Source organism: Astyanax mexicanus, chromosome 4 (assembly GCF_023375975.1).
Source record: "Astyanax mexicanus isolate ESR-SI-001 chromosome 4, AstMex3_surface, whole genome shotgun sequence".
NCBI classification, from domain to species: Eukaryota; Metazoa; Chordata; class Actinopteri; order Characiformes; family Acestrorhamphidae; genus Astyanax; species Astyanax mexicanus.
In genome coordinates this window covers 3,960,580-3,984,751 of record NC_064411.1, presented here as the reverse complement: position 1 = coordinate 3,984,751, position 24,172 = coordinate 3,960,580, and the positions used below count along the sequence as shown (strand labels likewise).

Genomic DNA, 24,172 nt, shown 5'->3' with positions numbered 1-24,172 from the left:
CTAATAATAAAGAAACGTGTGTTTACCAAAGACTAACACTTACACCTTTATTTTATCAAGATTACACAGACAATAAGTTTAAAAAGCATGATAAGATAAGAGAAACAACGCTCACCTGGTTTTAAAAGCTGGAGTGGTGCCGCAGCTCAAGAGAATGCCTCTGCAACATGTAGAGTGAGTGGCTTTAAAATGGCGGCCTTGATTCGCGATTCTGAGTGCGATTCATTTAATTGAATCGACCCTTTGGTACGCTTCTGTTTAACCACGCCCAAGAACCTCGGCCTCCTTTTGTCCTTTAATTGCCTTTACTGCTTAACAGCTGTGTATTCCAATTTTTTTGTTCCCCTTAAATAGCGCCGTGGTTGTATGAATGCAGGTTTAAAAGAATCGGTTAGGGAACCAAGCCTCCCCAGTAGGTCTTTAAAAAAAAAAAAAAAAAAACATGGGCGGGTTGTGGACAGCTTGTATAAAATAAATACCTTTAAAAAATAATAAATAATATAACAAATTAATAAAATAATGTATTCATTTTATAATGAACAAAAAAATCATACTATTATAATTAATAATAATAATTAATGCTCATCTGATTTTGTACTCGTCTTTTATATTTGAGAAAAGACAGAGACGCGAATCAGACGACACCATTCGTTTGCCAGTGTTGTGCCGAATTCAGCAGCCCTGTCAGAAAAAAGCACCCCCTCGCCGCGCACCGTCTTCCTGTCTTTAAACTCAATAAGATGGCGGGGGTAGCGATTTCGGCACAGCAGAAACACAACAGGCTTCGGCTGTGGCTTTTTTATATTGGTACAGCTCAAGTCAAAGCAGAAAAATAGGTTGAACACTAAGCATGATCTGCGAGTAACACTGTCTGCTGCAACAAACTTCAAACTCTGATCAGAAGTAAAGTACATGCCCAACTGTCTCACTGACTAAAAAAAAAGACTTGTTAGGTATAAGAATCTTGTTTTGTAGCCTTATTTATTTGATGCAGATTTGATATTTAAATGTATTGTAGTAACCTTTATACATGCAGATGGCATGGTCCTGCTCAGTTTCTTGCTAATGTACTCTGAATGCAGAGACATGTAGAGCAGTAAAATATTTAATTGTGTGGCCTTATTTATATTGTGTTGTTTTGATATTTAATTGTATTGTAGATACTGTGGCGTCTGTGTGTGTGTGTGTGTGTGTGTGTGTGCCAGCTTGTAGTGTGCCTGTGGGGGCGGGTCATGGTAATCCGGGGCCAGCGGGGCATTATGGGGGTATGTTTTGGGTGGGTTAAGGGGACCTACCATCTCTGTGCTGGATAGCTGTGTTGGTGGCCTCAGGGCTGTTTGTGCTGTGTTGGCAGTTGGGTTGTGCTCTCTTAGCCTTGTTAAAGGCTGTAAGTGAGTGGCAAGCCTGTTAATAAAGAGCTGTTGAGTACTTGCTATGAGTCTCACGAGTCCTCCTTCCTCTTCCACGCCACAATACTTTTATGTTTGAATGCATACATATGTTTAAATTGTTTTTTGAAGGCCATTTATCAGAACTAAATTTGTTTGGTTTATTATTCTATACAATTGGGACGCGACTTAATGACCATGAGACAATTTGGGTCCCGGGCTGAGACCAGTTCTGAACTCCTGCAGTATGTAATAAGTAATATAGTATATATTTTTTGTTTTGGAAAATTAGGACCAGAATAATTTTCAATATACGTTTTAGATAAATAATAATTATTTTCTTCCACACTTGCACTACAGTCCCCAATGTCACATTATTCCAGAGAAAACATACCCTATGCTGGTCAGCTAGTTAACGAGCTAACCTCCCAGAATAGGGTATGTTTTCTCAGGGTAACCAGTTGGTCTTTAGTTGGATTTTTTTAGCAGGGCCTTTCTACTAATTCTAAATTAGAAGATGTTTGAACATGTCCCTCCACCACACACAGAAAACATCAAAATATGTCTGGACCTCTGGGACTGCATAAGTGTGGCTACTTAAAACTGAAATGAAACCTGAGATGTCCAACATGTGCTCCAAGTATCAAAACCATGGCACAGAAAAAAATATCATAAATGTACCTAACAGAAAAGTGCTGACACTGGCATCATGGGGTTGAAAATACTCGTTGTTTTCTACCACATTTATTACCACAATGTAAAGGTATTAATAAAATTCTATGTTGAAAATGAGGCACAGAATTGGCTCTGAGCAAATCCTCAGAGCCGCTGCTCTTTATTTTATGCCCAGCCAATACAATTCAAGAGAGTGTACATTTGATTATCCCACAGCAAAACACAGTTAATGTAGTCACATGTATTTATATAGAGTTTTTAACAACTGATGTTGTTTTAAAGCAGATTTATTGACATCCAGTAACAACACAAAAACATGATGGATAAAACACAAAAACATGAGTTGTACATGTACATAACTTCTATATAGCTAGATAAGTACTATTAACCCTTTGAAAACCAGGTCAGTTTTTAAGAATGTATTTGTAGTTACACTACCTTTATCTTTCTATATATTACAAAGCATTTATAGGAGACAGTCACATGTCAGATATTATTTTCAGGAGATTCTATTCTAGTCAAATATATCTTATATTCACCTGTAAATTAAGTCTGGCCCGAATAGCGTTTTTTGAGCTCGGGATATTCGGCTTTGTAGCGAATATTCAAATATTCGTTAAAAAAAGCCGTATTAAAAACGAATTAAAGTACGAAAAAGTGCAAATCACGGCCCCCTTAATATATTGCAAAATTTTCCACGGACACCCGGCCCCGAAAAAAAAAAACCCATCCCTTTCCTCACGGGTCGGACTCAAGGTTTAAGAAAATGGTCTGTGATAGATGTCTGTTTTTTTTTAATTCACACTGTTTTTATTTCTCATTAAATATCTACTAGAAGCAGATTAAATCTGTACAGTATAATTTATTTCACTGCAGTCCTGAATATATGGAGTGCATTATGTCTCCTTATGTTGTGCTGTGTGCTCGGACTGCACTGCCTGCTCTGGTGTTTTCACCCCGTTTTTTTTTTGGTGTTTTCACCCCGGAATTTCTACTTCCCCACACCATGGCTTCTCCGTGCGTATAGACCAGGAGCGCCGCTGCTTAAAGGCTTCTCCACTGCGCAAGTCGGCCCAGTCAATTGCTGTTTTTGTGTTTTCACACCTAAGCTATTTGCTTAAAAACAAAAAAACAAATATATATATATATATATATTAGAGTACAGGAAAGTCATTGTAAATTATGTTACTGTTCTTGGTGTATTTCGTTTTAATGATTGTGCAGTTATTAGCCCGATTATTGATTTTGTGTTTTTGCACTTGGGCTATAAGCTCAATATAAAATAGTTCGATTGTTCAGAAATTATTTTATATTCTTAAACCATGTTAAATTATATTAGATTATAGGAAATTCATTCAGACATCATTCTTTACGTTTTAATTATTACACTAGAACCGTCAAGCTGTCTCTGCTCCTCCTTTAGCAGATTGGTTGGTTATTTTCCAATTAAATCCACATTAATTTAGTAGAGCATTAAACTACAAATCTGAGATGTATGTGCTATATGTATAAGTATGTGTATGTATATGTATGCCATCTCTACCCCCAAAACTGTCCAAATCCCCCGCGAGCACGCGAGGTGCAGCGCACTGATGAATTCATGCGTTGAGCTATTAACGCGCAGATAAGCTGTAACTGGTGAAACATCACAAAAATCACAATGTGATTTCTTACATTAAAACAGACCATTGTCTTTCGCCGAACCTGACAGGGCCCGTGGAAAGCGGTGGAAATTCTCGGCCGGCCCGAGTTCATGCAGCGGGTGATTCAGGCAGATATTTGCGTTTTTTTTGTAATATCACTTTATTGTTCTACTCTTTTGCTGAGTTTTTCGTTTTTGATCTTTTGAAATTCGTTAGATTAGATTTTATTGGGCTTAGTTTAGTTGGTTATTTTCCAATTTCATATTTATTTTTATTAAATTTCGTTATTAATTTTTCACTATTTTTAAGAGCAGGCCTTATTTGCCTCACGGATAAATACTTTGTTAAATGTAAAATTACTTCGCCAGAAGAGACTTGAGACTTGACTCGGACTCCTCACCAAAGAGTTGTGAGCATCTCTGCCTCTCTTATAACGCCATTAACCTGAACAGAAGTGTGATTTTAGAGTGAGGTGGAGCTCTGGAAAGGGAAAAAAACGGATACCCGAATATTCGGGTCCAGCCCTACTGTAAATATTTTTTTTTTTGGTATTTGCAATAATTCTACCATGTTTTGATCAATAACCTGCAATGTTTGGGTTTTCTTTTGGTTATCAGGAATATGAAACAGTTTACAGCTTACAAATTTTACTGTAAAAAGATAATATATGGTGTTCTTGGGCTGTAAGTACAATGATTTTGTTTATGCCTTATTTATAATCAATATCCCTGCTAACAAAAAATCAGTTCAAGATCAGCTGGTCATCCAGACAAAATATAGCTGGCTAAACTAACCAGCATATGTTTTTCTGAATGACCAGCTGGTCTTGTGCTGGATTTATAGCAGGGATAAATTGCCACATGATCCGTGATTTACAATACATGAAAGACGTCCATATAAAATAAAGAAATCTCAATTTATTACCTTGTGTGTATTTTATATGGTTGTCAGTATAACACAGCCTCTGAGCACGTCTAAATATAGACTCGATTCAGTCATATGTTCAGTATGATGATTCAGTATAAATACAGTTAATAAAATGAATAAAGTTAATAAAAACAGCATCTCTTGAACAAAATGACTCGTTTTAAACACTGATCTTCGATCAGAACAGTTAGTTGACTGTTATCCGGGGCTCTCACTCAGGCCGAGTCTCATAAAAGGAACTGACTATTGAATCAACAGAGTCGGCTCAGGTTGTTCATTCCCTCAATATGTTCGCTGAATATGGGAGGGAGTCGATTCGCAAGCTTCGAAAATATGAATCTAATACGAATGAATCAGCGAACTAAACGGTGATAGTGATGGGATCCTAAAATGGCTCCCATTGTGGAGCCGGTTCCAATCGTTCACTTCAAAGAGCCGGCTCTTAGAGCCGGAATATTCGCGAACGACACATCGCTAAACGGTGAACGAGCGCCGCGGACTAAACTTTTAAACGGAAGAAACTTTGCTGTAACGGACGGGTTACAGCCACTTTCGGGTGTTTACTGCAAGAGCCGCTGCTGCTTTGTTACTGAATGGACCTGTCGGCAGTGTAAAGCCGTTTTCATCGCTACAGCTTCTATTAAAGGTAAGATAAACTGTATTTAATGGCCGCCGCTGTGCAGTCTGAGCTGGGGGACCCTGACCGCCGTGTTTGGGTAGCTGTGTGTGGTCAGCAGCGGCGCTGACCCTGTGTTCGGGTAGGTGTGTGCGGTCAGCAGATGCGCTGACCCTGTGTTCGGGTAGCTGTGTGGTCAGCAGCGGCGCTGACCCTGTGTTCGGGTAGCTGTGTGGTCAGCAGCGGCGCTGACCCTGTGTTCGGGTAGCTGTGTGGTCAGTACACGGTAACTTAGCAGTGCAGGCCGCGTGTTTGATTGGTCTAATACCTGGCCACGGTGGTGTTGGTGAACTGGTTTAACTGGGGTCAGTGTTAATGTGTATTATTATTATCCTGCCGCGGGCTCGCGGGGGAATTTAGAACGTGCTCCGGTCCAACGCGGGTAAAGCGCCGTGCTTTAACGGACGGAGGATTTAGCCTATCAGAAATGCTGTTTCTGCAGATCAGACGTTCACTGAGACCATTTCTAGAACCGGATTGGATGGAACCTGTAGATATTCGGTCGCTATTCGTCAGACAGACTTGTAGGCGGGCTTCTTCTTCTCGGCGTAATGGCCTAGTGAAGCGCTAGCGGCTATGCTAACCGCTGACCTGCGCAGTTGAAGTGAGAGGCTGTCCGGGATTGTATTGTTGTCTGTGTGAAAGCTGGAGGGCATTTCGGCAGTAGGATGAATCCTCGGTTACCGGGAGATATTGAGTAGTATATATCTGATTTTTGAATAATGCAAATACATGTATATCTACTCTCTAGCCTGTGAACTGCCTGGAAACAGTGTCTGAATTTTTCATTGGTCCAAAAAAACGGACCAATAAGTAAAATGGATTAGCTTTCCACGCCCCCTCTAATAATCTGAGTGCTGCGCTCATCAGGAGCCTACAGGGGCGCTAGTGAGCATGTGTGTTTATGTCTTAAAACCCATATTTAGCATGAAATGAGGACCATGCTGAAAATTGGTCAGGAGCATCAGGAGGCTATAAGGAGGCGATTGCAATGAAAAACGGGTGAGCACCGGCAAAATGTCCTCACTTCCCGAAAATGTCCTCACTCAAAAGGTCTAAAACTTGCGGTGGTCCTCACAAGTATAGCATTGTAAACACACACACACACACACACCGAATCTCTGTTACACACAGGGTTATTCTATCTTACACAGACGCACTGAAGAGCCAGAACCATAAACCAAAAACCCTGCATAGAGGGGCTGAGTGAAGGTGGTGTAGAACGTGTGTAAGTGTGTGAGAGTGTGTGAGGGTGAGGGTGAGTGTGTGAGAGTGTGTAAGTGTGTGAGAGTGTGAGAGGGTGTGTGTGTATCAGAGGAGACTCTGTAGAAGGACAGAGTGCCGGAGGGACAGTCCACATACACTCCTACTCTCCTACAGCCGGAGGGAGGAGTGGAGAGATCAGTTCTGTTATTATTGTGTTGAACAGAGTATCTGTTATCAGAGCAGAACAGACTCCAGGAGTTTATATTCTCTCCAAACTTACAGTTCAATCCGTCTCCTTTCCTGCTGATGGTTTTATAACTCAGAGCTACTTCAGCTCCTCCTCCTCCGCTCCACTCAGCCTCCCAGTAACAGCGTCCAGTAACACCAGTAACTCTCTCTCTACTCAGAACCTGCTGATACCAATCAAATCTCTCTGGATGATCAGGATACGACTGCAGCTTCTCTCTAAACTCCACCCTCCTGTTCTCCTCACTCAGAGAGAGACGACGCTGCGCTGTGTTCAGATCCAGAGTGAAATCACAGCCGTCTGAACACAAGAACACACACAGAGTGTATTTAGTGTGTAGTGTTATATTTAGAGTGTGTGTAGTGTTCTATTCAGTGTGTGTGTGTGTGTAGTGCTATATTTATTGTGTGTGTGTAGTGTTGTATTTAATGTGTGTGTAGTGTTATATTTAGTGTGTGTAGTGATATATGTGTATTTGGGTGTGTATGTAGTGTTTGTATGTATTGTTTCTATGTAGGGTGTGTGTTTGTGTATATTGTTTGTATGTAGAGTGTATGTGTGAGTGTTTGTACTGTGAGTGTGTGTGTGGTGTTAATTTAGTGTGTGTAGTGTTAATTTAGTGTGTGTGTGTAGTGTTTGTTTGTAGTTTGTGTGTATGCGAATGTGTGTGTAACTTACATTTTTTTAATCCAGGTTTGATTCTGATCTTCCCTCCATGTTCCACACTAAACACACACACACACACACAGATCAGCACAGTGTGAGATTTTTAGAAACTGATTTATGAAGAAATATTTTGCGTGAAAACGAGTGAACATTTGAGAGAGTGGAAATTAGTGACCTCATGTTGTAAAGTACAGAACTGCAATGCACACTGCATAAAATCAGATTAAAAACGGAAGATTAAGGAAGATTAACTCTTACTTCTCTAAATATATTTTTGTCTGCATGTATAAAGTTTTAATATTTGCTGTATCTTATTCTGCTTTATATGCACGATATGTAGTATTATTTTTATTAGAGCTTTTATTCACAAATGGAGAAAACAAGGCACAGTGGTTAAAGTTCCCAGGAGTGACTGAGCTACAGAAATTACTCCAAAAGGGCATGAACAACTCATCCAGGAAGAACCCAGAACAACATTTAAAGAACTGCAGGATCTCACTCGCCTCAGTTAAGATCAGTGTTAATGATTCAATAATAAGAAAGAAACTGGGTGAAAATGGTCTCCTAGATAAGATAAAATGGTTTCCTGTGGGCTTGCAGAAAAGGGTTAAACTTTACAAAAGTATGTTTTTTGCATTCATATTCATACCTGAGTCCTGTCACAACAACTGTTTTTATTGAACCATGCATTTTTCAAGGAATTATTGTGCAAAAAGTATTTTCATCATGATTTCAAAATAATTTTATGCCACTGGTCATTAGAAAACTTCTAAAATTTTAAATGTAACAAAGACAACATTTTTAAATAAAGCCAAAAAACCAAGTCAATCACATAAATGGGATCTCTTTAGAAATTAAGGGGTCTATTTTAGTGATCCGTAGGTGAGCTGTCAGTTGTGCACCATGCAGCTTGATTTAGGGTGTGTCACTGTGTCTTTACGATAGGAAAAGTTGCTCCAAAGAGGCTCAAAATGTGAAATAAACCAATCACCATGTCACTTGCCATTCCCGTTAAGAGCCAGATGCGGTCTGACTTTGGCGTATTGCTATTTAAATGGCACAGCTACCTGGAATTGACCAATGTTTTTCATTGGCGTAGATATATTCAAAATCACCGTTGCTGTTTAAACAAGACAGGTGAAGAGCATGAAAATACACTGTTGGTGGGAGTAAGATAGCAATAAGCATCAAGACCACCTTGCACAGGGTGTAGGTTAGGGCCCTAAGTGTTCAGAAAGGATTCTGGTTTTGCAGTCACTGTTTATTTTAACCATAAAGACATGGGCTGGTTGCTGGGGTGCTTGACTCTCAGTGTGTATAAAGTTAGTGGGGGATCAGTTTTTAACTTTTATCCTGACTCGATGCTCAGGACAGCTCTCCATCACTGTCTCCTTGACCAGAACCAGCTAAACTTTTCCACCTGTTCTGGAGTAAAACCTAAACCTTGGTTTCTTTTTTTTTTCAGAAAGCGAAGTACTTGGCATTCAGTGCAGATAGCTTGGGCATAAAAAATGAACAGTGTCTGTGTAAACGAAAAAAAAAACAGAATGACAGAATGAAGGTTACATTCTGCTCCACCGTGTTTACCTGGTGACTACAAATAGATTTACTACAGGTCCCAAATGTGTCACAGCATTAACCCCTAACTTTCTCAACAATTTGTTTTCCTGTGAGGCACAGCGCACACACAGGAAAGAGCACAACAGACAATATCGAGAGTGACAAATATGTACAACATGTACAACAATATTTATCTTACAATAAGTTGATAACATAATTATCAGTTCAGACCTACCCGAGTTTCTCCAGATTGCAGTGTGGATCCTCCAGTCTGTCAGAAAGCAGCTTCACTCCTGACTCTCCTGGGTGGTTGTAGGTCAGATCCAGCTCTTTCAGGTGGGAGGGGTTTAGAGCTGAAGCCAGAGAACAACAGCCTTTCTCTGTGATCATACAACCAGATAATCTGCAGACAGAGCAAGACGGGGCTTAGAAGAAGGCATTCACCTTGAATCCCCATTGGTCAGCTTGTTCTGGACTGAAGGGTTCCCTGAACCCTTGTCTGAGACTGACCACGCCCACCCCGCCAGTTTCAAGCATCCTAGTGGTGTCAATTGCTCAATAAATATAATCAGATTTTTTAAATAACACTACAAAATCAGAAAAAATATCTATAGAAAATTAAAGTTTCTTAACACAGTTGACACAGATTAACAAATTCATGAAACCCAAACCTCAACAGTAAGCATCTCTGTGAATACGGCATTAGCATTGATGTGGACCAAAGTTCATATTAACTTTTTCTAAAATTGTTTTTGCTCGTGCATCACAATTTTGTAATCAATGTGTGATATATTTCAAATGATCATTCAAGTTGGACATTCTTTAGATGACTGCCGAAGACTATGTATTTGTTTGTTTGGTATACTCTGACTTTCGTTAAACACTTTTTCTTGTGTGATTTGTTATCATCATTGTAAACACCTGAATATTTACACATTTATACATGTAGAATTTCTAGTGGTGTCCATCGATTAAAAATGCAATCCAATGAAACCTACCAAAATTCTTTGATTAATCGCATTTGTTTTTCGTAAGACGAAAGTTTTTACAGTGGGTATTTTATGGAGAGAATTTTGTGCCAAAGTTTTAAACAAAAAAATAAAATCCGCAATCAAAATGTTAGGCTAAGGTTGAGCATTATAAACATACAGAGCTCATCATGAGCAAAGGAAGGTAACTTAGAGGAACAGACCGGGGAATTAACAACCCGCTCCCCCGTGAAATCCTTGACAGACACAGAAAACTGTCCGCCGTGAGGAAAGAACTCACAAAAGAAGGGAAAATAGCCTTTGTCTACGTCAACAAACTTTATGTTCAGCTATATCGTGACAAAATCATAACTAAATTTCTTTAACTCTTTAATTTTTAACCTCATAAAATTGATCCATAATGTGTATATATATTTCCCCTAAACTTTCTCTCTCGTTCTTTCTCTTTCTTCCACTCCCACTTACTCGGGTCATTCTCTCAAAATCCTGATTCAGAGGACATCCAGTATGAAAATGTTCAAAATGCATTTAACAACAAATTTCCTTTTGAGGATTTAAGATTAAGGTCTAAACTTACTATGAATATTATTTTCAGAACATTTGTTCCATTTTATTGCATATTTTATTAGCATTTTTTAGATGAAGTCCACAAAAATGTATCATTACTGCAATGTGATATGACATCAAATATATGATAAAAATGCATTTTTTTATGAAAGTTAAGCAGTTCAGTTAAGCAAGGGTTTAGGAAGACTTATTAGCTTACACTTACACACAATGCTACATTATGAAAAGAATGTTTATTTTCAAGAACATTTCATATTACTTAAGACAATTTACAATGCCAACATTTGTATATCAAAAGAATCTTTCATGTAGACTACAGCACCTTCATTAATAAAACAGCTCATTTAACTATTGGAAACCATTCAACAAATGTCAAAGAAAGACCTCTCAGAAACTCTGAAATCTTGTCTATCTTTATGCACCATCCAGCATTGTATGCCTACTAAGACTAAACTTTCATTTTTAGTCATTTCTGTAGTTTTTTTGTGTTTTGCCCATATGTCAGAATGGACGTACTAATTCATGGAAGGAATATTGTAAAATGAGAAATTGTGTAGACTTAATAGGAAAAAGAAAAAGGATTATTATACAGATAGGATTGGGGTTTCACTCAACAATGGAAAGGAACTATGGAAGACCGTGAATAGTATATTGGGTAGGAAGGGAAATTTGGCGCCATTTTCTATTGAGGTAGAGGGATCATTTATAAGAAAACCTGACTCAATTGCTAATTATTTTAATGACTATTTTATTAAAAAGACACAAATCCTTTAAAGAAAGATGAGCAAATTACATGACGAACAGTCATGTAGAAGGATAAGGGAGTCAATTATGAAGGAGAAAAATTGTCAATTTAAAAACGGAAAAGAATACGGGAAAGAGGTGAAAAAATTCATTAGTACGATACAAAATGAAAGAACTTTGGAATTGATAATTTAGAGGGGAAAATTTTAAAAATGGCAATGAAATACATAACTAAAGCAGTTTGCTATTTTTTTATTTAAGTACAGAGAAGGGTATATACCCATCATTGTGGAAGGAAGCAAAAGTGATTCCTCTACCTAGACAACAAAGGTTCATGGACCCAACAGCAGACCTATAAGTTTACTACCAGTCTTGGGCAAATTATTAGAGAAGGTAATAACATCTAGGGTTCAAAATTACTTATGTTAGAACAACCTATTAACTAACTCTCAGCATGCTTATAGAAGAGGACATTAAACAGCCACTGCATTAATTCAGATGAACGATGATTAGTTAAAAGAACTGGAAGGAAAAATAAAATTTGTCGGAGCAGTTCTTTTAGATCTAAGTGCTACGTTTGATGTGTTGAATCACGATTTGCTATTAAAAAAACTAGACTGTTATGGGATAAATCCAACTGTAATAGCATGGTTTAAAAGTTATCTTTAAGATAGGAGTCAGAGGGTTTACTACAATGGAAGTTTGTCTGAGAGTAAAAATGTAAATCAGGGAATTGTCAAATGAAATGATAAAAACCCATCAGATAAAAGATAAAAAAGAGTTAAAAGAATGCGAATCACAGTATAATGAACTTATAAACAAGAGGACTCAAGTTTTAACACAACGACTAAGATATAAACAATTTAAATCACAATAACAAATCAGGTAAATTCTTAGCTTACCAAGTAAAACAAAGAAAAAAACAACAATTCCATCAATCAAAGATGAGACCAGACTAATCAGCCAAACATGAAATGAAATTAATCAAGTATTTGGGAAATTCTATTAAAAATCTATGCTCACCAGAACACGATCCAGACCAAATAGATATTCACACTTTCCTCAATAATATACACCTACCCAAACTAACTGAAGAACAAAAAAACATATTAGAAAAGCCAATAACATCAGAAGAACTCCATAAAGCCCTCCGTAAGATGCCTAATAACAAAGCACCAGGACCAGATGGCTTTCCCACAGAATTCGCAATCATCTCTAAATTCTACTGGAAAAATAAACCACCCAGAATCAAATTAACCACATTACAAAAACAAAGAACTCAGGGAGGCCTAGAAGCTCCAAATTTCCAACAATACCTCTGCAAACCAATTAAAGTACATTTAAGTATTTAATGGATAAAACCAAATCAAACTGATGAAATATGGAGAAAAGTAGAACAAACATCAATTAATGAAATACAAATCTCAGACTTACCATTTATTAGCACAACAATCAATCGCCACCCTTGTTTAAAAAACTCAATGATATCATCAACTCTGACAGCTTGGTGGAAAATTCACAAGAACACAAACACTAGACGTGCACCCACTAATTACTCACCCATATGGCACAACCCCGACTTCCCGACACCAAAAAAACCCAAAACTACAAAAATGGAAAGGAAAAGGTATTACACATTTACACCACGTTCTACACAACAATAACTTGCCTACTTTCTCACATCTAACCCAGAAATATAGCATTGAGAGGAACCAGTTTTTGGAACAGCTCCAACTTAGATCTATGTTAAACACAAAAATAAAAGATTACCCAATACTAGAACTTAGCCCACCAATTTCAGAATTCCTTAATATCTCTTCTTCAGACAAAATTCTATCAAAAATATATAGGCTTTTATTCAAATTAGACCAAACAGTGGCTATCCCAATAAAAAATGGGAAGAAGATATATTAATTACCCCCAATGCTGATTTCTGGAGAAACATTATGGAAAACACATTCACCATGTCTAACAATACTAACCTCCACCTTATACAATATAAAGTAATTCACAGGGTTCACTACACTAAGCAAAAGCTACATAAAATGGGACTAGTAGATTCAGAAATCTGCATACACTGCTCACTAAACACTCCAGACAATTACATTCATGCTCTATGGTACTGCCCACCAATCAAACACTTCTGGCAGCTTGTTATAACTTGGCTAACTCCACTATTTAAACAGCCAATCTCTCCATCCCCATCACTCTGCCTGCTTAACACATGAACCACAAACCTAAACCAGGAGGAAAGCAGAGCACTTTTGGTGGTGCTAACCATCGCCAAAAAAACAATTCACACAAACTGGAAATCAAGGGAAAAAAATCACCATCAGTCAATTGGAAAACTCACTCACAGAACACATAGAAATGGAAAAAATATCTGCATCTCTCAAAAACAGAACTCATGAACACATAAAAACCTGGTCAGCATTAAACAACCTCCTACATCAGTGACTCCATCAGTCTTTAACAGATAACCTACACACATCCATTATAAATCTACAGGGGTGATAGTGAAAAAAAATCCTGAGCCTGAACTTTTTTTTCCTGTTCCAAGGGGGGGGGGGGGGGGGCACAACATACAGCACGTAGGCGTAAATGTTGACACATTATTCAAACATTTTTATAGTCTGTGTATGACCTTATTGTCATATTTTAGATAATGTTTTTTTATTTTTGCCTTATGTCTACAGTGTTATTCACGAAAACACAGATCATTTCCATCTTGGTATGGAAACTGTCCATGTTCGATTCTAGCTGTAAAAACAAATACCAGCGTATGCAGTTAGAAATGCAAATGAGAAGGAAGCACTAAGAGGAAGAATACAAGAACTGGAACACCATAAAAATAATTTTAAAATGCAGTGTTTTTTTTTGTAAACATGAGGAATGAATATGCACGAGCCCGACCCAACGACCCAATTAAAACCCGACTTTTTATAATTTATTAAGTAGAGCATTAAAGCTGAGTTTTTTTTTTTTTTTTTGGGAGGGGGGCTGTTTAAATGAGCAAAATCTGTTCAGAATGGTGTTGAAGAAGACCTATTATTTAAAAAAATAAACTGTATTAAGAACAGATTTCCAAAAGATTAAAACACCAACAATGCGAAATGATCCACAAAAATTATATCTGAATGACCTTCCTCTAATTTAATATCATTTAACATGGTTTAGGAATATAAATTACTTTCTTAACAAAGAAACATTTTAATATTTAGCAAATAGCCTGTGCAAAAACACAAAAAATGGCTATTCCCTGCACACTCATTAAACCAAAATAACAATAACAATAATTTATAATTCATTTCTTTTTAATAACTTAATAATTATTATAATTTATAAATATATAATTAACAATATATAAGAATATGAAATACTTTCAGAACAAAAGATTTTTTATTTTATTTTAAGCATATAGCCTTATTTTATAGCCTTTATTTTAAGCGTATAGCACTCTGCACTTAACACACTCTACGAACGTGTTGTTTCTATCAACAATTAACTTGTATTAGCTCCATACCACTGACTGTCCTTGCATTGGAGCAAATTTAGCTTCAGAGGGCTCCATTTTGTTGGCTATTTAGCTACACAAAGCTCTGTAAGACAAGTGCGTAATGCGAAGTGGAGGAGCGCATGTGTGAGTACAGGTCGGGAATCGGGTCAGACTCGGGCTGATAATCTAAACTCTACTGCTGTGGAAGCTTGAATGAAGCTCTGAGAATCATTTATTTTTATTTTTGCAAATTCTGAAGACATCGCGAATAGAAAGCCTACTGCCTGCTGACCTGCAGCGTCGGAAAGCGGAGACGCCTCTGTGTACCAGCCGTAACTATAAAATAAAACATTAAAATGTGCACAGTAACTATTAGTGAAAGGACAATTTAAACAAATAGAACATTTGTTTAAAACAATAAACTTAGGTTCCTTACTGTATTAAATCTTTTTGCAACATAGTGACAAATCCACAATAATGAATGAAGAATTTCTAGCATGGTTAACTAATCTTGAATTCATTTCTTAAAACTGGAAAACACTCATCAATGTAACACAGCCACAAAGTTTTTTTTCCCATTTTCTCCCCAATTTACACGGCCAATTACCCAACCCACTCATTAGGACTCCCCCTATCACTAGTGATGCCCCAACACACCAGGAGGGTGAAGACTAACACATGCTTCCTCCGATACATGTGAAGTCAGCCACCGCTTCTTTTCGAGCTGCTGCTGATGCAGCATTGCCAAGCAGCATCACAGTGCGCTTGAAGGAAAGCGCAGCGGCTCGGCTCCGGTACATCAGCTCACAGATGCCCTGTGCTACAGACATCACCCTTGGAGTGATGTGGGGAGAGAGCACCATCTACCCACCCAGAGGGAGCAGAGCCAATTTTGCTCCTTCTGAGCACCGACAGCTTGATGGCAAAGCTGCATGAGTGGGGGTTCGAACCTGCGACCTCCTGAGCCACAAGATTTTTAACTGTACCGCGAAGCTTTTTAACTGTACCGCAGAGTTCAACTACTGTCGCTCGGAGCTTTTTAACTGTACCGCGGAGTTCACCTACTGTCGTGCAGAGCTTTTTAACTGTACCGTGGAGTTCACCTACTGTCGCGCGGAGCTTTTTAACTGTACCGCGGAACTTACCTAATGTCGCGCATGTCACCTTTTTTCTCCTGGCAGTTGTTTCACCCGGCCGTGGACGGGAACCAGTGGAACTTGTAGTTCTTTGGGCTAGAGATAACTGCTCTAGGGTGATACCCACTTTTACTTCACTTGGTTTTCTTTCAAAGCAAGTCACAGGAGTCCAGGGTGAGTTCCCAAGCACTTCTTTCATTTATTAGCAGTTCTAAGCACTCAAACATAAACGTAGCTAGCATTCAGAGAACAGAGGGGAGAGCCGTGGATGTTAACTAGCCTAACACGAGGCGGAGAGAGACGAAGCAGCAGCCACCTAACCCTAATTTGCTCCTAATCACACACTGCCGCTGCCTCCGCCAAACTGATCTAAACAAAATATAGTGTGCTTCACATACATTTCTTAAAGGGACATGAACCCCAATCTTGTAACACGCAGATCTTTTTAACTGTATCGCGGAGCTCACTTATTGTTGCGCAGAGGTTTTTTTTTTTTTCCTTTTCAGAGCCACGCTACGCCTGATTTCTGGCGCGGCACCGGAACGGTATCACCCCTGTATCTATAACCACATCATCCATATATCAACACTACATGAATGTTCCTACACACACACACATGCACACAGTCACATAACACATTCAACATTTAAGACATTTAGCTATTTTTATTTACTTACTTATTTTTTTGTTATTATGTTAGGGATGGATAAATGGAAAAATATAGGAAGCCATACTATAATAATTTTTATATATTTTATATATATTATAATAACTTTTTTTTCAAGGGCACAACTTCTTCTTTTGTGTTTTTTTATATCTCTCTTCTCTTCTCCTATATATTGTTTTCTATTTGGTTTAATTTGTATATATACACATCGTTATGTCCTCCCTCTGCACAGTGACCTCAGTTATCAGAGGTTTGTATTAATAAGAATAAAGTCTTAATGGTTCTCCGAAGAGGGGTGGCGGGCAAAAAATAAAATGTTAGGAATCAAAATCAAAAATTGTATGTTACAAATTCAAAAGAGAAAAATATATAGCAAATATATATGTTTAAATATACTTGGTTACTTTATTATCCTTTACAGTTATTATCCTTTACAGCGAACAGCTTCCAGTGCACAGCAGCAGCAGATACTTTAACAATTAAATTTCATACAAACATTCTGTTCAATGTTATATTATTCTCTGTTTCACTCCATTAAAAAGCTCACATTAGCGAGATGTGCTAAATATTCATGCACAAAGTATGATAGTTACATAGTCAGTGAGCTAGTGAATGAGATAGTTACCTCTTCACTGAACTAGTGAGTTAATTAGCCAGTGAGCTAGTGAGTTAGCTAGTTACCTAGTCAGTGAACTAGTGAGTTACCTACTCAGTGAGCTAGTGAGTTACCTAGTCATTGAGCTAGTGAGTTAGCTAGTTACCTACTTTGTGCATGAAAATTTAGCACGCTAATGTGAGCTTTTTAATGGAGTGAAACAGAGAATAATATAACATAATATAACATTAAACAGAACATTTGAATAAAATTTAATTGTAAACACAATCTGCTGCTGCTGTGCACTAGAAGCTTTTTGCTCTCCGTGTTTGGAAGGACGCTTGAAATTAGCGGGGTGGGCATGGTGAGTCTCAGTGGTCAGTCCAGAACCAGCTGACCAATGGAGGTTCAAGGGGAACGCCTTCTTCTAAGCCCCGCCCACCTGTGAAAAGTGTGCCAAAACTCAGAAGAAAAAAACTAAAGCAGAAGCAAAGGAGAGATTCCAGAAGCAAAAGTCTTTAACAGAAAAATAAAAAAACTCCACAAAAAATTCACAAAAACACAAAAAGAAAAGCAAAGACTGGCAAAATCCAAACTGATATAATTTTCAAATAACTGTAAAGTATAATAAAGTAAACAAGTATATTTAAACATATATATTTGCTATATATTTTTTCTCTTTTGAATTTGTAACATACAATATTTGCTTTTGATTCCTAACATTTTGATTGTGGATTTTATTTTTGTTGTGTAAAACTTTTGGCACAAACGGAGAGAGAGAGAGAGAGAGAGAGAGAGAGAGAGAGAGAGAGAGAGAAAAACAAATGGGGAGGGACAAACACAAACAGAGAAATGGAGAGAGAGCAACAAAGCTCTGAGCTGGAAATCTGAACCGGATTGTTACAGCTGGACACCGCATTAAAGTGTTTCAGTCGTTTAACCAGAAAAGAAATCTGCATGTTGGGTGGAGGCGGAGCAGATTACAGCAGAAGTTGGGGTCAAACTTGGTGCCGAAATAAAACTTGGGTTAAAAAAATAGTAATGCGTTACTGATTCCAACTTAACAAAGTATGTTAATGATTTAAAGCTGACAGCCCTAATAATTTCAAATGAAAAATCACAGAAACACTGACCTGAGAATCTGCAGTTTACATTGTGAACTCTTCAGTCCAGCAGAGAGCAGCTCCACTCCTGAATCCTGCAGGTCGTTGTTACTGAGGTCCAGCTCTTTCAGGGGGGAGTTTTCCAGGTTTATAACTGATTCCAGATTTTCACACGTCTTTACTCCAAGATTACATGAAGCTAGTCTAAAAAACAAGAATATATAAATGATTTTACAATAAACCCAAAGAAGAATATTTAAAGAGCTAGTGTTTCTTTATACTGAAATAGTTAACATGCAGAAATCTCCACTTTATTTGTGATCAGCATGGGCATACAGTTCACCAAAAGCTCTGGGACAGATTATAATGAGTTAAAATAGAAAATAAAATGTTTAACAAAACAGAAAAACAAGAAAGGCTTTTAGCAGTGTGTGAATTTATTCTATTTTCCAAGTTAAACTCTGGAAAAAAACATTACACCTTCTCCCACATACATCAGTGAGCTAGTGGGTTGCCTAGTCAGTGAACTAGTAAGTTACATAGTCAGTGTGTTATTGAGTTAGCTACTTATCTACTCAGTGAGCTAGTGAATTAGATTGTTACCTACTCAGTGTGCTAGTGAGTTACCTAGTCATTGAGCTAGTGAGTTAGCTAGTTACCTACTTTGTGCATGAATATTTAGCACATCACGCTAATGTAAGCTTTTTAATGGAGTGAAACAGAGAATAATATAACATAATATAACATTGAACAGAACGTCTGTATGAAATTTATTTGTAAAAGTATCTGCTGCTGTGCACTGGAAGCTGTCCGCAAAAAACTAAAGCAGAAGCAAAGGAGAGATTCCTGAAGCAAAATTCTTTAACAGAAAAATGCAAAAAAAATCACAAAAACACAAAAATTAAAGCAAAGACTGACAAAATCCAAACTAAAATAAAGTAACCAAGTATATTTAAAATATTTGCTATATATTTTTTTTCTTTTGAATTTGCAACAAACAATTTTTGCTTTTGATTTTTAACATTTTGTTTGCGGATTTAATTTTTTTGTGTAAAACTTTTGGCACAAACGGAGAGAGAGAGAGAAAGAAAGAAACAAATGGAGAGAGACAAAAACAAACAGAGATTACGGGGCAGATTACGGCAGAAGTTGGGGTCAAACTTGGTGCTGAAATAAAACTTGGGTTAAAAAATAGTAACGCGTTACTGATTCCAACTTAACAGCGTATGTTAATATTTAAACGCTGACGTCCCAAATGATTTTAAATGAAAAATCACAGAAACACTGACCTGAGAATCTGCAGTTTACAGTGTGAACTCTTCAGTCCAGCAGAGAGCAGCTCCACTGCTGAATCCTGCAGGTCATTGTTACTGAGGTCCAGCTCTTTCAGGGGGGAGTTTTCCAGGTTTAAAACTGATTCCAGATCTTCACACATCTTTACTCCAAGATTAAATGAAGCTAGGCTAAAAATCAAGAATAAACAAATGATTTCACAATAAGCCCAAAGAAGAATCTTTGAATGGATTGACAAATCCTTAGCTGGTGTTTCTTTATACTGAAACAGTTAACATGCAGAAATCTCCACTCTGGAACTCTGGAAAAACATTACACCTTCTCCCACATATATAAGTTACAAATAAATACAGACACTTAAAATGTATGTTCTATATAAAATTGTTATGTTCTATTGCTAATCATCATTTCTCCAAAGCATATTGAGATGCAAGATGCAAGAGATGTGCAACAAAAAACATATAACTTGCCCAAAACCTTTTTTTAAGATTGTATTTAATCAGTCTAAGACAGAAACTTCACGTACTGTTTACATTAAAATGATGGTTTGATTATTATTACACACAAAGGATAATGCATGCTTATATGTAACAATGTAAATAATGTGAATCCACCAGTGATTAAATGGAAACTCATTCTACACATCAGCAGTTGATTAAAAACTGTGTGAAGGCCTGAATAAAAATACTCACACAACTCTTCTGGATATTTTAACTACTGGCAGCAGCCTCAGAAGACACTCCTCTGATGGATCATATTTACTGAGGTTAAACTCCTCCAGCTCTTCTTCTGAGTTCACCAACACAAACGCCAGAGCTGACCACTGAGCAGGAGAGAGGCTGGCCTGTTGAAGACGACGGTCACCACCTCCACTCAGGTATTTCTGCACTTCCTGCACCAGAGAATGATCATTCAGTTCATTTAGACAGTGGAACAGATTGATGGATTTCTCTGGAGATGAGTTCTCCTCAATCTTCTTCTTGATGTATTTGATGGTTTCCTCATTGCTGTGAGAGATCCTCTCTGTCTGGGTCAGTACGACTCGTAATAGATTCTGATTAGACTGCAGTGAGAGACCTAGGAGGAAACGAAGGAACAGGTCAAGGTGTCCACTCTCACTCTGTAAGGCTCTGTCTATGGCACTGCTGAGGAAGTCAGTCATCGATGACCTGCTGAAGAGTTCAGATAGTTCAGTGTTTTGGTTTTTAGTGGTTTGCTGATTCAGAACGCTTCTGTCAATGAAGCAGAGAAATGCATATAAAGCAGCAAGAAACTCCTGAACGCTCAGATGCACAAAGCTGAACACCTTCCCGAGGTGCAGCTCATGTTCCTCCCTGAAGATCTGGGTACACACTCCTGAGTACACTGACACTTCTCTAATATTGATGCCACTCTCTCTTAGATCTTCCTCATAGAAGATCAGGTTTCCTTTCTCCAGCTGCTGGAATGCCAGTTTCCCCAGAGCCAGGATACTTGTTCTAGTCTGCTGAGGATCAGTGTCACTATTCCCACTGTACTTCTGGCTCTTGTGTTTGATCTGAAAGATCAGGAAGTGTGTGAACATCTGCGTCAGGGTTCTGGGAATTTCTCCACTCTCAGCTTCACTCAGCATTCTCTCTAGAACAGTGGCTGTAATCCAGCAGAAGACCGGTATGTGGCACATGATGTAGAGGCTTCTTGAAGACCTGATGTGTGTGAAGACTTTGTTAGCCAGGTCCTGATCTCTGATCCTCTTACTGAAGTACTCCTGTTTCTGAGGGTCACTGAAACCCCGCACTTCTGTTACCTGGTCAAAACACTCAGGAGGGATCTGATTGACCGCTGCTGGTCGAGAGGTGATCCAGAGGAGAGCAGAGGGAAGCAGATTCCCCTTGATGAGGTTCGTCAGCAGAACATCCACTGAGGTTTGCTCTTCTATATTCATCAAGTTCTCATTGTTCTGGAAATCCAGAGGCAGTCGACACTCATCCAGACCATCAAAAATGAACATGATCTTGTAGCTCTTGTAATGTCTTGGTTTTAAATCTTGTGTTTCTGGGAAAAAGCTCTGAAGAAGATTTACCAGACTGAGCTTCTTCTCCTTCATCAGATTCAGCTCTCTAAAAGGAAGTGGAAATATGAAGAGAATGTCCTGATTTACTTTTCCTTCAGACCAGTCCAGAATGTACTTCTGCACAGAGACTGTTTTTCCAATTCCAGCAACTCCTTTAGTCAGTACAGTTCTGATGGGTCGTTTCTGTTCTGGTAAGGGTTTAAAGATGTTGTTGCATTTGATTGATCTTTCCTGTGTTGTTTTTTTCCTGGATGCAGTTTCAATCTGTTTCACCTCATGTTCCTGATTGACATCTCCAACCCCTCCCTCTGTGATGTAGAGCTCTGTGTAGATCTTACTCAGAAGTGTTGACTTTCCATAGCCTGAAATTCCTTCATTAATTCTCTGATATTTATCTCTTAGCTTGAATTTGATTTTTCGTTGACATGCTGGGGCCAATTCTGAAAACAGAGGAAGAAAATATGAAAAACATAATTAGCCGTGATCATGCATTAGATCTCAGTGTAGGACACATGGTACACTACTTTAAAGTAAAGGATGTATTGGTGTTTTTGTAGCAGCTGTAATTGCTTTAGATGTATTCATGGTGTCCCTTAAAAATCAGTAAGTGTTAAGTTTAAGGACTACAGTTATTCTACAATTATAGAATCAAATTAATTAATGTTTTTCCTTTGAGACTTCACTGAGAAAATAAATTAGCACTAGTTGGTACCCATAGTCACGTCCCTGAACTCTTACTGCTCTCTAGTATGTTGGCGAGGTCTGTCTCATTCATGCTCCTCAGGATGTGCAGTGTGACCTTCAGCACCCCCTTCTTCTGATCTTCATCCACCTCTCCCTCAGTGCATGCTGGGTAATCTGGACTCAGGAGCTTCTTAAATGTGTTCAGCTCATTCTTCACTAGAGAGATAAACTTCTCCTGCAGCTTCTGATTAAGAACAAACATCAGAGAATCAGTAAAGCAGTACAGAGAAAGAGATGATGACACTGATCTGAGGACAAAATGAGTAATGGATGCTTTGGTCTGTAGAAGGATTTAAACATCATGTTACTGAGTAGCATCATATAGCATCAGCATTAAAGGAGAATTGCAGTGTAAAATTGACTTTGGGTGTAGTAAAATATGATAAAAATGAGTATTTACCTTTGTTGAATAGCACACCTCCCCTATGCACTGGGTGCCGGCTGTGTCTGTCATTATCAGTACCGTGATGGTGGTGCCCAGAGCTAAAAGCTAGCAGCATGGGATGTAAACATTGTTTTTTAATAAGGTTCTTGTGCACTGAAAAAGTGCCTCGTTAATGCCTCGTTTTAAATGTCAGGGCTTCCGGATTGTAGCAAAGCTACTTTGAGCTGAATAACGGTGTAGTAAGCGATTTATCTGCAGAGGCAAAATATGCCCCAAAGCGGGCTTTGTAAAGAGTGTGGGGCAAAAAGCATAAAATTACTGTATCTCAGAAAGCTGTAGGAGAGCGGAGGTGTGCTTTTCTTACTTTTTATCATGTTTTACTGCACAAAGAGTAAATTTTACACAGAAGTTCTCCTATAACATTATAATATAACGGTTATAATGCTCCATAAACTGAAGGTAAATTAATTATGATTATCAAAATTTTAAAGTGAAATTAAACTGAAATGTAAAAGAAATCAGAGAGAACCCCATAAAATATATAGTTTAGGTCTAACCTTAAATATGTGGTCCAGTTTTTTCCTGTAACTCTTTATTTTCTTCTTACTGTGGATAACAAGAAAACCACACTGTAAGCCACATGAATAAATGTTCTGATCTAAAAAGCTTTTGTTTCAACTAAATATGTTATTATTAATAAAATAAAGAATAACAGAAAATCAGATTAAAGTAAAACATAAACCTGCATTAAACCAACACTTTCTTAACTTTCTAATAATAAAGATTTATAAAGGTAAATAAAGATTTTTGCAATTATGTCACCCTTTATCTAACATTTTGAGGCACGGATAAAAAAAGTTGAAAAAAAAGTTGCTTTGAACCACTGAGTCAATGCTTAATTTATTCTACAATCAACAATAATTACATATAATTACATATAATTAAATGATTAAATGCTCGTAGTTACTTGTGCTGTCACGTGAGCCAATCACTTTCATTCACGCTTCATTTTCCTCCAAACTGTTCACACACCGTCATTGTGTTGAAATCTTTCTCTCTGTTGTGCTCTCTCTCTCTCTCTCTCACACACACACACACACACACACACACACACTCAGCTGATAGCAGGTTTCTTCTTACCAGGTTGTTGAAGATAAAATATGGATTATATACTCTTATTTCATCCATTAAAGCACATTAAAATATTCTAATTTATACTGACATTAGATCCTAGTCTAGATCTAGTCTGCCAGACACAACAATTGTTGTTCCCTTCCCAAGGGAATAACCACCACTAAAAATAAATAAATGAATAAATAAATAAATAAATAAATACAGATTAAATCACAGATCATTGTTTCCATTAATACAATTCATTTTAATTTGATTGATATCACTAATATAAATATAAC

At 37.8% G+C, this 24,172-nt stretch overlaps 3 protein-coding genes across 6 annotated transcripts in view; 1 reads left to right on the top strand and 2 right to left on the bottom strand.

Annotated features, from left to right (window-relative positions):
* LOC125801395 (zinc finger protein 239-like) overlaps positions 1–24,172 on the top strand; it is a 250,068-nt gene that overhangs the window by 158,089 nt on the left and 67,807 nt on the right. The gene's annotated exons all lie outside the window — the stretch shown is intronic.
* On the bottom strand, positions 6,353–7,608 carry LOC125801651 (neoverrucotoxin subunit alpha-like). The gene is made up of 3 exons (XM_049478430.1): positions 7,604–7,608; positions 7,441–7,490; positions 6,353–7,062 (listed from the first exon to the last, which is right to left on the bottom strand). Exons 1-3 carry the CDS (start codon positions 7,606–7,608, stop codon positions 6,446–6,448), a joined length of 672 nt encoding a protein of 223 aa, XP_049334387.1. The 3' UTR covers positions 6,353–6,445.
* Positions 9,115–22,075, bottom strand: LOC111196682 (NLR family CARD domain-containing protein 3; the record flags this gene model as incomplete). The annotated part of the gene is made up of 3 exons (XM_049477404.1): positions 9,115–9,391; positions 18,316–18,489; positions 20,271–22,075. Coding segments are annotated over 3 exons (2,151 nt in total), but the record flags the coding sequence as incomplete, so codon positions are not given.